At 41.6% G+C, this 14,050-nt stretch overlaps 1 protein-coding gene across 7 annotated transcripts in view; it reads left to right on the top strand.

Annotated features, from left to right (window-relative positions):
- RBFOX2 (RNA binding fox-1 homolog 2) overlaps window positions 1-14,050 on the top strand; it is a 170,413-nt gene that overhangs the window by 123,451 nt on the left and 32,912 nt on the right. For all 7 annotated transcript variants that reach the window (XM_062588751.1, XM_062588742.1, XM_062588761.1 and 4 more), the window contains one exon: window positions 3,934-4,080. In XM_062588751.1, coding sequence (XP_062444735.1) covers window positions 3,934-4,080 — 147 coding nt within the window. The remainder of the gene's footprint in view (window positions 1-3,933; window positions 4,081-14,050) is intronic.

Consider the following 14,050-nt stretch of genomic DNA (forward strand, 5'->3'; position numbering starts at 1 on the left):
AAAACATTTTGGACTTCCTTTCTCCTGGGGGAGAGGATGGAGGATTATTTCTTTACTTTTCTGTGATTTGAATCTGAAGGAATTCCAGTTCCGAAGAAGCAAGCTGGGGATGAAAACGGGATGTACTGTGTATTACTAGGCTCTTTGCTGGCCTGTCGCATTGGTGTTTGTCTCGCTCATCCGTGTGTTAGCCCCTGTGTCTGTTCATGCAGATATCTGCTCCCAGCTCAGGTGGCGCTGGAGCCCCTTTTGTCTTTCCCGCTGAGGAGAAATCCTAAGCAATTGCTTGTTCACCAGCTGTTTTAGGACAGAAGAATCTAGTGGAGGTGGGAAGGTAGCTAGACAGCTGTCACTGAAAGCTTGCAGAACACCCTAATACTACTCAGGCTTCCTTCTCCCCTTTTGCCCTGCCTGTATGCACACTCTTCCTTGTTTTACGTAAGGTTTTCTGTGCTGTTGGTGAGTGCAGGAAAGGAGAGGTGGCACGGGGACACAGGAAACAAGCAGTTAAAGCAGAGCAAATATTCTAAGTCCTGAGCTTTGAAATGTTTCTCAATGACCTTGAACAGAGTTCAAGGCTTGTGTGTGCGGGCATGAATGACACAGAATGACCTTACCCAGACTATGGTGAGGAGGTAACGCAGCTCCAATGCTGTTTTAAAATGCAGAATCTTTGCCACGGTAGGTCTCGGCATTGCCCGAGTAAAAGCGTTTTGAGACCTAGGCGGTGAGCGCTAGCTGCCCTGTGTGCTGCGTTGCAATCTGCAACGAGTCTGATTCTTCCCTGTGAAGCGTTGACGTGAGGCCAGAAGGAAGGAGCTGAAATTTGATGTGGGGAAGGAGAGGGAGCTTGGTGAAATGCAGGCTTTTACCATGTGACTGGGTCAGGGTACCGCTGTTGCCAGTCTCCATTATGTGCTGCCTGAAAACAGGCTTCAGGCCCTTCCTTGCATCTCCTTCCTAATGAATTAAGACAAGGAATAACCGTAAAAGGGAGGAGAGGGGGAAGTAAGATCTGAGGAGACTATTTCTTTCATTTATGTTGTAGCTGAATGTGTGGCAGTAGACAAATATATTGAGCTAACACTATAGTGACTGAAAGTTCAGGCCTTACCTTAGGGCCACAGATGATAGAAATGCGGGAGTTGCAGCATCCGGAGAGAGAAGATATTTAATGTTGAACTAGTGCTGCCAAATCATGAAATGTGAAAGCCTAGGAATCATCTGGGGATTCTACTGCAGTCAAAAAGATAGGACTGGACTGAGAGCCTCTGTTCCTCCTGTTTCTCCAGTCCGAAGCCTTTGTCTTATTGTACCCATCTAACGCGCTGTAAAACTGATTCTTGTGTGGCAGCAGCACTCTGCCATATGCAAGAACAGCTGCGAGTGTTTTTGAGTAGGCCACCGTACATGATATATTGCACCCTTGATAAGAAAGGAGTTCTACCCTCTGCCGGCGAACAAATGGATGGAAAAGGAGTGCAAACTGGTTTCCTCGCCTGTGGAAGGAGCAGGTCCATTCCTTGGCAGCTTATATGTGAATTTAAGGGCTACAGTGTTTTTGCTGTAGCTGTTCAGAATCTGTGCCTTTAATAATTCACACCGCAGAAGATGAACGAAGCGTGTTGGTCTGCTGAAGGATTTGCCTGTGCGCATGTGCGTCTGCCTACCTACCAATTACACCCGCAGTCGTGAGAAGCCTAGGATTTGGCAAATTGCCTTAGCAAAGCTCTGGAATGTCCCCAAAAATGGACTGTAAAGCAACTGCTTTGAGCAAGAGTATTGCTGGTTTTGGGGAGTTGTTTTGGAACACTCACTTGTAGGCTTTTTGTGGACTGATGATGGATGAGCCGCCCATGTGTTTTGTCCCTCTTGGACAGATTTGCCCTGAGGAGCAAAGGACTCTGATGGAGTCATAAAAATAAAACCACCAAATAGCATGGTGTGATTTAATCACAAGCCAGCTGCATTGATTCTTCCCTAAGGGTGCATTGTCTGAATGTTTGGAGATGCATTTTGTCATAGGGGTGAGGTAGGAAAAGAGGGGGAAGTTAGGGAGGGGAAAGCAGCTTTTCAGATATGATCGAGTGGAGCTCTGTGAAGTTGTTCCTAAAAATTTGATATTTAGAGGTGGATGAATCTCAGGCAAATAAAAAAGATTGCTTTTTCTAGCCTTCTCCAGAGGTTTGCATTGTTCTGGGGAGTAGAGATGCTTGCAAAGCCACATTGCTCCATTCTTTCTATCAAGGCTTATTTTATACTAACCAGATCAAACATGTTCTGTGCTGCCTGCACAGCCCCATTAAAATAAAATGGAAAGCTGCCACTGTTTAGCTCAGCATGACAAGAGCCCAGTGCTTATTGTTAGTTTGCTCTTGTCAGTCCTTAATAATCAATATGCAAGTTCAAGGTCGTATCTGTAAGAGAGACTTGTGGCCAGAAGAAGCTTTATGTTAATGTTGCCAATCTAGTTTATCTGTGGAGAGATGTTTCTCTCCAAATATCTATGAAGTGTTTGTTAACTGAATGGTATGCAGGGCAGTCTACCACATCCAGTGAGTGGTCAATATGTGAGACTTCTTTTTTTCTTTGAGGTTTGTATATTTAAAACAACTCCCAAACCTACCCAGTGTTTAAGGCTTGTATGTGTTCTTACATGTGCCTAAACAGAGTGACTTTAGCAACAGCATGGTCTTTGCATTCCCATAGATTTTTTTTTTTCATTTGGTGATCAAGGAAGAAGTCAGATTAGCTTGTAAAGAAATGAAAGGATGCTTAAAAGCACATGATCTGAGTATTACTCTGATACAGCTGAGGCAAACAGCAAGAGATGGACAGAGTGGGTACTCTATGAATACCTTGGCCTATCAGTTCTCGCTGTTGGAAAGGGACAGAGCAGTAAAACTGATCAGATTATCTGCTTTGTTCTACAGTTATGAGTTTCTGAGGGCATTTTTCAGACTAAAGTGCAAGAAACACAGTTTTCACATCAACACATTTTGCAAAAGGGCTGTGCCTTTAAATTTAGTGCCTTGCCCAAACTTTACCATTTCTGACTCTGGGCCCAGCACAAGTGGCTGAGGTTCTCTTTCTTCTACTCTCTCTGCCTTGTCTCTGTGGGTGTTAGGTCTCTCTTCTGGTCTCCTTTCTTCCCCCACCTTTTTCCTGTACTTTTGCTTTGTGTAAGTAAGCCTTGCCTACCCCTTGACTTGACCTTGCTAATACCAGTCAGCTCTTGGAAACACTGGAACAAATTCCCTTATTGAAGCTGTGGAATTGATAGCAGGAAGTAGCACTTGGAGTTCTTGTAAGCCCTGGAGTGGAAATGACTATCCTGTCTCTGAGCTGGCTTTTAAATGTACTGAAAAAGTTAATCAAGGATATCTGTAAACTATTTAAATATGGGTTTTACTATTTAATTACAATTTTTCTTTTGGCATGGTATATCTCTGAAGGGAACTCAACAGAGCAGGTGCATTTCTGGTATTAGTCTGGTGAAGAGCTGCTACTTCAGCTGTGGGATTTTGATTATTGTGTGAACATCCTGTCACGTGAGAGTAAAGCGGCAATACTACCCTCCGGTTTCAGGATATGAAAGATTCGCCTCTTCGTTAGAGCTTTCATATGGTAACAGTTGAAGTGAGGAAGAACAGGGGAAAAGCAATTTAAGAAAACCAAAGGCAGGTCTACTAAGCTAAAAGGTGATATGAGAGGAGGGAGACTGAGATCTCATTACTGGTTGCTCATGGAGAGAAAGGGGAAAAACAACAGATACAGCCAGTAACGCTTAACAATGTATCAAAATAATTGTCAAGTGCTCAAATACCACAATAACAAGTGTAGTACTAATACCTGAAAAGAGATAGATGAAGCACATGAAAGGAATTTGTATGGTTTCCAGTCATGCACGTGCTCTTGTCTTTCTGATTTCAGCAGACAGAAGGAGGGGCACAGACAGATGGACAGCAGTCACAGACACAGAGCAATGAGAATACCGAGAGCAAATCCACTCCAAAACGGCTTCATGTGTCTAACATTCCCTTCCGCTTTCGGGATCCTGACCTTCGACAGATGTTTGGGGTAAGTTACTGAAGCCTTTTAAGGTATAGCTGATTCTCCTTCACCACAGGTAGAACACATGGTGCTGGTATATTCATGTGAGGAAAATGCCACTTCAGGCAGCATGCTGTAAAATATTTTGCTGGAGTAGGGCAATAACTGTGTTTCTGTCAACATGTGGCGTGTAAGCTAACAATTGGTTTGGAAAAACAAAATAAAACTTTACCTTATTTCCCAGTGCAGACCAAGATTAAGCGCTGAGTTGACCTAATATATCCATTGCAAAGCACTGCTTTTCGGTTGCTTAGAAACTTGTTGAAATATTTATGTCTTTCCTCATGATCCACTTTTGCTTTTAAAAGTGCTGCAAGAAACTGGCCAACCAGCAATTGCATATGGAAGAGCTAGCACAAGTCAGATGTTATTTTACAGTCTGTATGACATGCGTTCTGTTTTGTTTTGACTGAATAGGTTCTCCTCTAAACTTCGTGTGCTATTCATCTCAGTATACAAGTTCTTTGGGAAAGGATTTGTTCCCACGAATATAGGTGTTGATTACTTCAGCATAGACACTGAAGTAAATGAATTAAATTCTTTATAACCTAACCTTTAAATTAAGTTATTTATAGATCGTCATCAGGAATCTGACTTGCTGATAGGATGGTAGCATTCTTGTTTGATGGCGCGTTCTAAAATCTTTACAAATATTTCTTGTTATTTATAAAGACTTAAATGTTGCTTCCTGTTTGGGATCCAGTGTAGAGGCCTCAAATCAGGGAACACCAAAGCTAATATTCCTCTTGCCACTCTAACAGTGCTGCTTTGAGTGTTATACCTTGGTCCTACCAGGATAGCCAGCTACCCTTCCAAATTCTGCAGGGTTCTTATTTCAGTTGTTGCATCTCTTGAGCCGTTGTTGTATGCATGCATGCATGTATGTATGCATGTATACACACTCACACACTCACTCACGCAGACAGTAGTTACAGTATTGTATATTTGTTAAATTCATGGACTTCAACTTTAAACTGCTGTGAATGAGAGAAAAAGTGGGCTTGTCCATTTGTTGTTTAGACAACAGAATGTGAACAAAGTGTGTAGAAATGTTAAAACATGCAATAATGGTCTTCAGTTGTGCTTACCAGCAAGAGTCTAAATTACTGCATATTGTGAGAATTCTTTGCTTCTTGTTCCGGGAGGGTTTCTTCTGGCCATAAGGAGCTATTCTGTGGATGAGACAAAATTGAGGGGAGTAGTCAAAACGCAGGAGGGCAGGGCTGTCATGCTTGACTGGAGAAATGGGCTGATGGGAATCCCATGAATTTCAACGAGAGCAAGGTCTTGCAACTCTCTTTGGGAGAGAGTAATGTCTTGCAGCAATATGGCTGGGGGCTGACTCTCTAGGAAGCAGTTCTGCAGAAAAGGATATGGGGGCCCTGGTGGTCAGGAAGTTGAACATCAGTCAGCAGATTGGCTTTGCAGCAAAGAAGGCTAGCTACATCCTGGGCTGCATTAGTAAGTGCAGCCAGCAAGGTCCGGGGAAGTGATCTTTGCCCTCTATCTGGCTCTTGTTAGACTGTATCTGGAGAGCTTATGTCCAGTTTTGGCTTATGCAAAGGATATTGACACACTGGAGTGAGTCCAGCAGAGGCCACAAACATGGTCACAGCCTTGGAGAACAGGACATACAAGGAGAGGCTGAGAGACCTGGGCCTGTTAAGCTTGGAGAAGAGAAGCTTAAGGGGAGATATTTTTGTTGTCTGCAGCTACCTGATTGGAGGATACTGAAGGTGGAGCTAGATTTTCTTTGGAGGCCCATGATTATAGGATGAGAGACAATGAACACAAATTGTAATATGGGAAATTTCAGTTAGATGTTAGGAAAATATTTTTACTCTGAGGGTGGTTAAGTAGTGAAACATGTTGCTTAGAGAAGCTGTGGAGCCTTCATCCTCAGAGATGTTTAAGGCTCAACTGGACACAGTCCAGAGCAGCCTGATCTAATTAGACCTGCTTTGAGCAAAGTGTTGGAAAAGACTACCTCTGGACGTCCTAACCAAAATTTTGATTCTAGGATTCCATGTTGTTAATTGATATAGATGTCACAGAATCACAGAATGGTTGAGTTTGGAAGGGACCTCTGGAGATCATCTAGTAAAACTCCTCTGCTCAAGCAGGGTCACCTAAAGCACCTTGCACAGGATCTCATGTCCAGGCGGGTTTTGAATATCTCCAGAGAAGGAAGCTCTACAACTTCTCTAGGCAACCTGTTCCACTGTTAACTGAAGCCTTTGCTTCCAGTGCATCCATGTCCATGGATATAAAGAGTGTAGCAATATTTTCAGGGTGAAGCTCATCTCCTGGCAATCTGTGACTTCTAGTATTCTCAGTTGCCTCTTCTGCTTGTGTTTTTTATCTTACTTTTTTTCTGTTGCAGGGCTGTGTGGTAGGCAGTTTCATCCGGTCTGGATTAACTGCCTGCTGAAATCACAGCCAGTTCTTGGACCACCTGCTACAATCTGTATTTAGCATGCCCTGCTCTATGCTACTACTGCTCCCGTCTCCTGGGAGCTTTATCACTTACATATTGTTTTATGTTGCTGTTGCCCCTTCCCTCAGGACCCATGCTTGGCTTGATGACTGGCCCCTTTCATAGTCGATCACACTGAACCAGATTCCCCCTCCCCCTTCTCGTGGGGGAGGACATGGATGAGATGGAAATGACCAGAATATGCCAGCCCTGGTGACAGTAATGCAGCTACTCTTATCTCTGTTTCATTGGTAGGGAGGCGCAGGGAATTTGAATGAACTGCTGTCCTGAGAAGTGACTTGCAGAAAATGCAGCCTAACTGCTTTCAGTAAGGAATTCCATCCTTATCTGGGGCCCAAATGGTGTCATTAGTTTTACATGGAGGGAGGAAAAACTCACTATGTGTTGATTTCCATTGTTCTCCAAGTTATTTGTTGTTGATTTATTGTTTCTCTAGACATGATCTGGAGTTCCAGCATGATGACAGGATTTAATTGGGGTAAATAGTATATTCCTCATAAAACCTTTGGCTAGTTCACCTGACTCTGCTTTGTGTTTACTAAGAGGTATGCCTACCAGAAGACCATTTATCTTTTGGGGCATAAAGAAGCCTTGTACTATTTTCCTGTAATAGAAAGCCTTGGTATTTTGCCAAGGAAATAATTAATGACTTCTGTAGATCTCCCTTTCTCTCTGTCAGTGCTGCTTCTCTCAGTATACTCGGAGCCTCAGGTAGAAATGGAGTGTTCTCTGAATCCCCCTCACTCCTACTTCTTTTTGGGGATCAGGATGCTTTCCCTTGGGTGACTCATTGAAACCAACTCTTTCTCCTGCAGAGGACTCATGATTGTCTAAGCTTCAGCTGTGGCTGGTTCTCCCTCTCCTTTTTGTGTGTCAGGTCACATCTCCTCAACATCATATCTGAGAGACTCAAAATTCTTGCCTGGAGTGATTTTCCAAAACTACTGTACAAAGAGAGAAATCGAGTAGACAGCAAAGCAGTAGAGGAAGAAATAAATGTGATGGTGGGGAAGGAGTAAAGAGGTCCCTTAAAGATTGAACAGAATGCTAGAGGTCAGCCCAGTCCTGAGGGACAGAGAATTCACTAATGTTTTAATTGTAGCCTTGGACAGAGGTGGACTTCAGACGTGTTGTTTTGCATATGATTAAGGGAAATTACATAATACTTTCCATACTGTTGTCATTTGAGAGCTGCAGATGTAAGCATTTCCTAATGAATTCAAGTTGTTCAGATTTGAAATCATTTCTCACCTACTTTGTATCTGTAACAGAGCTCTGAAATATGCTAAGGTATAGGACAAACATTTCCTTATCTGTGTTGCCCTTATAGGGAGGCAAATAAAATAGATTGCTTAAAATGGGTAATATTTACTTGACGTTTCATGTTGCCAATAAAAAGACTTCTAGAAAGCTTCCAGAAGGAATAGGTCATTTTTTAATGCACACAGTTCTGCACCAGCAGTGGAATAAATCAATAGTTGACCTTGTTCTAGCAGATAAAGAAGAGTTAATAGCTGACCTGAAATCCCATGGTTGCTTAGGTACCAGTGATTGTTATTTGTCTGTATTTACTTTGCGCAAACAGAATATGGCATCAGTCAGTAATGTAAGGAGCTTTAGAAGAGTCCATTTCTTTGGGTTTAAAAAATTGGCAGGATAACTGACTGAGAAGGGGCCTTTAGAAAGGGAAGTATTAATGACAGCAGCAAAGTGTTCAGCAAAATCATACCAATAGCCAAGAAGGTATGATTCCACAGTCAGAAAGTGTACTGATAAAATGCAAAACTATCTGTACGTAAGGGAGGGAAGATGATGTAAAGAAGAAAGTAAATGGCAATGAATTTAATTGCAACCTTAAAAAAAGTAGATGAGAATAAATCATTGAGATGTCGATTGAGTTCAGGGGAGAAGGGAGCAATCTTTAAATGTGAAGCGAAAAGAATCTAGGGGTAGGTCCAATACAATATTTGTAAGTAGTTGACAGAAAAATACTCAAACCCAGATATTTGTTTAGTGTTGTTTCTGTTTATGATTAACAGGAGTTTTGTTTTTATGTATGTAATAATAAAGGAGGATGAAACAGGACTTGCTAATATTTTAAAATTGGTAGGCATATATAAGGTATACCCAAGGATAATGGCCAAACCAAGGAAGTCTCTTACCCATTAATGTCAATTTTTAGCAGCTTCTCAAACTAGGGAAATTGTAGAAGGCTGGTAGACTGCCCATCTGGATTCAATATAAAAAAAGCTAGAAAGGATGACCCAAAGAGGTATGCACTAATTAGGCATTTGTTGATCCAGGATGAAAAAATAATTTTGTGAAGTGTTAAAACGTGTTAGTATCTGAAGATACAGTTTGATGTTATTCAGCATGATTTAATGCGAGATAATGTCTTTTCAAACAAACACTTGGTCTGTTTTGAAAACGGTGTACAAAGCAATAGTGATACAGTTAAATGTTGCTCAAACATTTGATTTAGTCCATGTGACCAGTTTGATTAAAAAAAAAAGTGCTTGTCTTGAACAGAACACAGATTAAAAACCTCTTTAACAATCTTAAAAAGTAGTAATTAATGGGGAGACAGTAGTGATTAAGACCATTTCTAGTGAAAATTTCCCCCAGGAATGTATTTCAATCTCATTCCTATTCAATATCTCTATCAGCGATGGAGACAGTATTATTAAAACCTTGCAAGTAAGGTTTGCTATTGAAAAACTATTTGAGGAGGAGGAAGATTAGGTTGCTGCTAGTGAATAACTTGAAATGCCTGGTTAATTGAGGATCAATCCAACAAAACTGTGTTTGATACAGCCTAACGCAAGGTTCTCTGTATTTGGGAACATGCCGTCCTCATAGGATAGAAGACTTTCTTTGGAAAGCACTGATCTGGAAGAATGCTGGATATCACTGAAGACAGTTGCTTCAGCAGTGGAAAAGGGTTGAAGGAGGGATGTGATATTGCTCTTCTTCGGAGCTGAAGAGGTTATGACTGTATTTTGTTTGGTTCTGAGTTCAGCGCAGGACTTGGAAGATAACTGTTTTGTTTTGTTTTGATGTGAGAGATTTTTGGGTGCGTGATTCATTCAGCTTGTCAAAGAGTTTAGGAGATGATTTGTCTGTGCTGTACAGGTGCTTATGTGTGCATGATACCTAATAATAAGGGCATTAAGCATTGTCAATAAATGAATTTAAATCCACATATAGTTTGTGGTACACGAGTAAGGGCTAAGTAATCTTCAGGAGGTAAGATAAGTAGGTAAGTAATACGACAGAGCAGAAGAGCCCTAAACTGTAGGTGTTGATACAACGCAAAAGCCTAAAGCAGAGAAATAGAGTCTCTTTGGGCAGCTTTAAGTCTGCTATTCTGACTAGTTTGGAAATCTGAAGGAGGAACTCTTGTCTTCTGGATATCAAGACATACTTTCTATTTCATCCCAGGCCAGTACTTGCCAGTGATCACATGTAACAACTCCTAAATGCTAAATTGGAGAACAAAAGCTTAGACAAAAGGTGGCTTCTTTTTGATAACTCTTTTATTTCCTTGCTCTTTCTGTGGTCAGAGGGAGCTCATGAAAGAGAGCTTCAGTTCCTGTTGTAGGGCAGAACTTTGTTTCTACTGATATTGTTGATTTATGTTAAAAGAGGCATTACTGTTATCTTGATGTGTTTCATCAGTGCTATTTCTAGAGTCACCTTTTGTGACTTGTGTACTCAGTGCTGCTTGAGCAACCTACCTTATTTCAGTGGCTTCGCTAGGGACTGTGGTGCTTCTGTCCGCAGCTGCTTGTGCCACTACAGCTGTCAGCAACTATCATACTATCTTTCTTGTTTTGCAAAAAAATTGTTTTGTTGCCACAGAATGTGGTGGTTAGCTTCTGGCAGAAGGCAGTGATGACTGGATCATACATTTATCGAAGATTTCATGTTTTCATATGATGACTAGAAGAGTCTATAGTGACAATGGGCTGAATATCATTTAGGAAACAATATTGTACAGTGGATGTTTGGATTTACGTAAACAGTCTTGGTGAAATTATATGAAACCATCTCTTCTATAGTCAGGTTTTATAGGGTTTCAGTCTATGTGGGTGAGTCTTCTCAAACTAAGCTTTGAATTTATGCTGCTTTTGTGGTTATGGTTCCAAGTATCTTTACCATACCTGTACCTTAGCAGCAGTACCAGCTTAAGGGACAGGCACACCTCTGGGGATGACACAAAGCAATAACAAATAGCTGAAAGTGTTGACCTGGAAGCTGGTCTGGTGTTAAGACCTCTGGAATTGTACTCTGCAGTACCATACACCTTTGTCTCACTGTCTTATGTGTGAATCTTTTGTTTGTGAGTCAAAGGATAATGAATGACTGAGAAATGGTGTTCCTTGTCACTTTGTTTGCTAGGATGATTGCAGTCTGTAAATTCTGTTGGAAATCTGTGCTTTTTAATTGGCTTCCTTTTGTGAGTCTTGTTTCTAAGAAAATGTGTTTTATTGGAGAACAGGTCAACCGTAATATGGACTGGATGCTTACTTGCTGTGTTCAGCTGATAAACTGTGGTAAGGCTTTGGTTTAGTCCTTGATACTTCTGTCATCCTGTCACCAAAATGTATTAGTGTCATCCTGTGACCAAAACATACTGGTGTAACTTGACTGAAGGCACATCAGCAGGACCGATTCTACTGTTTTTAGAGATGTGATCCAGCATTATGTGAGACAGTTCATGTATTCCTAGCAGTTTGGCTCTGGCAGACTCCACACTGCCAGAACTAAGCACAAACTAATGCTAGCACGGAGCCAGCCATTCTGGGCAAAAGGTATATTCCATGGAGCTGGGAGCTTGGTTATGGGTGCTTTCTACAATGTGGACCTATCTTGTATATGAAATGCTCTTGCTCATACCCTTCAAGTCTGAGGACTTAAAATTATTTCCGGCATAAAAGTCAATCTCTTAGCAATGTTAAATTTCTGGATGGAGTTTAGACTATCTTTGAGAACTGACCATTTGGTGTCTTCCAGGTATATGTAGATTACAATGCTCAGCTTTAAGAGAATTTTGTTGTAATAGTACAAAGCTGCTTGGAGATAGCAAGTCCTGTCATAAGGATATGAGTTTGTTGGGTGGTAGCTCAAATTACCTTTTGTTGTTCCATGATTTTAAAGTATTCAGATTGTACTACCTGTTGTTGGCATTTTTAGGGTTAAGTTATTTGTCTGACATGTTTTGGAACTGATTTTAAAAGCTCTAGACAGGGAGATGAGGTAGGGCCAGCTGGAACAGAACATGCAAGAGGGGCCCTACCAAACTGTGCTGTGGAAGGCAAAAACTGTGGTGCCAGAGCTTTCAAATTTATTGTATGTAATGTAGTTACGGCTTCTGCTGGAAAAAATCTGCTGTCTTCATGTCATCTGAGTGGAAAGAAACAAACATAACACGTGCTCCTACTTGCACAATGCCCTTGCCTTTATGATAAGGTACATCATGTTCAAGCAAGAAAACTGGGTTTTGGTCATAGCTGATGTTTGTTGATATCTTTATGCCCGTTAAAACCGTTATTTCTAACAGCCACTGCTGCAATTTGAGAGGAGATGATTCATTTATCTGCATTACAGAAAAATAACTGAAAACTTGCACAAGGTCACTTCAAGAAATGGAAGACTGTGATAAAACTAGATTCTATAGTTCTATGCCGTGGCATGACTAGAAGAATACATGCTTGTGCACCCACGCACCCCGACACACTCCATATGATGGGTGCACAACCAGTTGATGGAAGGAGCTATTCACATGACCTGTCATATGATAGGGGATGCTGGCTTCTTGGTCACATAATAGGCTTTTTAAGTCATAGTGGGGAGCATCTGAGATATGTGGTCCTGTAATGCTTTCTTCAGAGGCTGTGGACTCTACCCAGAGTTTTTTTCCACTGCTGCTCTCCTGGGGTTATAGTAAGTAGATGTTTATGCAATTATTGAGTGAAAGAATCAGACCCATGAGCATAGTGATTCATGTCTTCAAGGTTAGAGATCAGTGGGTTAGTCCTCATGGATGACCTAATCATGGATCTTGTTTTATTTGGCTAGACCCTCTGTCTGCTGGAAAACAAACATGCATGTACACAACATTTTTAAAAATTACTATGAGGGCATTTGGTGTTGACCTTTATATTTATGGCCTGGCATTTTACATTATAAAAATTGTGACCTTTTGCTAAGGAACTCTTAAAACTTCCATTGTTTTCAGTAGGCTAACGATATCTAGTAGGGGAAGCACCGTCAGAGAACAAAGTGCCTTTTTATATTCCACTAAATCAGATTCAGCTTTGAAGAAGATATAAACTGTTAAAATGAACTATTTCTTTTTTCCTGCTTTCATTCTTCAGGAAAACTCTGGCAGGCTACCAAAAAAATGTGCTGCCAGTGCCGGACCTGCTGTAACCACCATAGCAGTAAGGGCAACAGCCATGGTGCTACAAGCTGTCAGAGCAGCTGTAGCAATGACTATAGCAGAGCCTTGAAGAGCTCAGTGTGCTTTCTCCTGCCACACCACTGTGTTTTTTTTCTAGGGAGCTGCATAGGATAGAGGCCCCCCTGCCTCCAACTCCTTCCCAGCAAACGTGAGTTTGGCAGTTAGCCTCTGGTGTCCCTGTTCCTTCTCTCTCAAGCAGTTTCCCCCCTGCCTCTTTAAACACTCAAAACTCTTAGGTAGGAAAGAGATGGGGCAAACTGCATGAGTGATTGTAATCTATTGCAGCAGACTTCAAGTGGGTGCTCACTGCAGCAGCAGAAATTGATCTTAATTCCATCATCTAAGAAATTGCATGCCTCTATCCAGAGGGCAGGGAAGCAGTTCTACCCTCTCTCACAGACTGCTTGCATTCAGCATTAGCAACGTCTTCCAGCCTGAAGGAATTTACACACAAAATGGGATTTACTGTTCATGTTGAAACCCTGAGCAGTGAGCTCAGCTGAATTGGGCTGGCGAGCAACTTTGGCAGTAGTACACGAATATCCAGGCCCAGCTGGGTATGGAGAGAGGAGAAGATGGCAAAGCATAATTGTGCACCAGAAGCTGCACAGTTTGTTCTCTTTTAATATTGTTATAGTGAGGAAAATGGTGTTTTTCTTTCTTATGGCTTTGAAGATTCTGAAAATAATTTTGGTGTTTGGTTTTATCAAGAGCAAGTGTGTGGTAAAGCTAGATAGCTGAACTAATTGTGCTGGGCGAGATCCCGCTCTCGGGGAGAGTGTCTTTCTTTTTCCCCTCGTTTCCAGCTGCCATGGCAGTCACCTGACTCTCTGAGCTGATTCAGATCATGAAACCATCAAAAACTTTTTATCTGTTCTATTTATTGGGCTAGTTTTCTGCAAGATTGGTGAGCTATATTAGTTTACCTACAGGTCAGAATGAAAACTGGGGCCAGCTTGGGGAAGACAGTGAGC

The sequence above is a fragment of the Rhea pennata genome, chromosome 1 (assembly GCF_028389875.1).
Source record: "Rhea pennata isolate bPtePen1 chromosome 1, bPtePen1.pri, whole genome shotgun sequence".
Taxonomy (NCBI): Eukaryota; Metazoa; Chordata; class Aves; order Rheiformes; family Rheidae; genus Rhea; species Rhea pennata.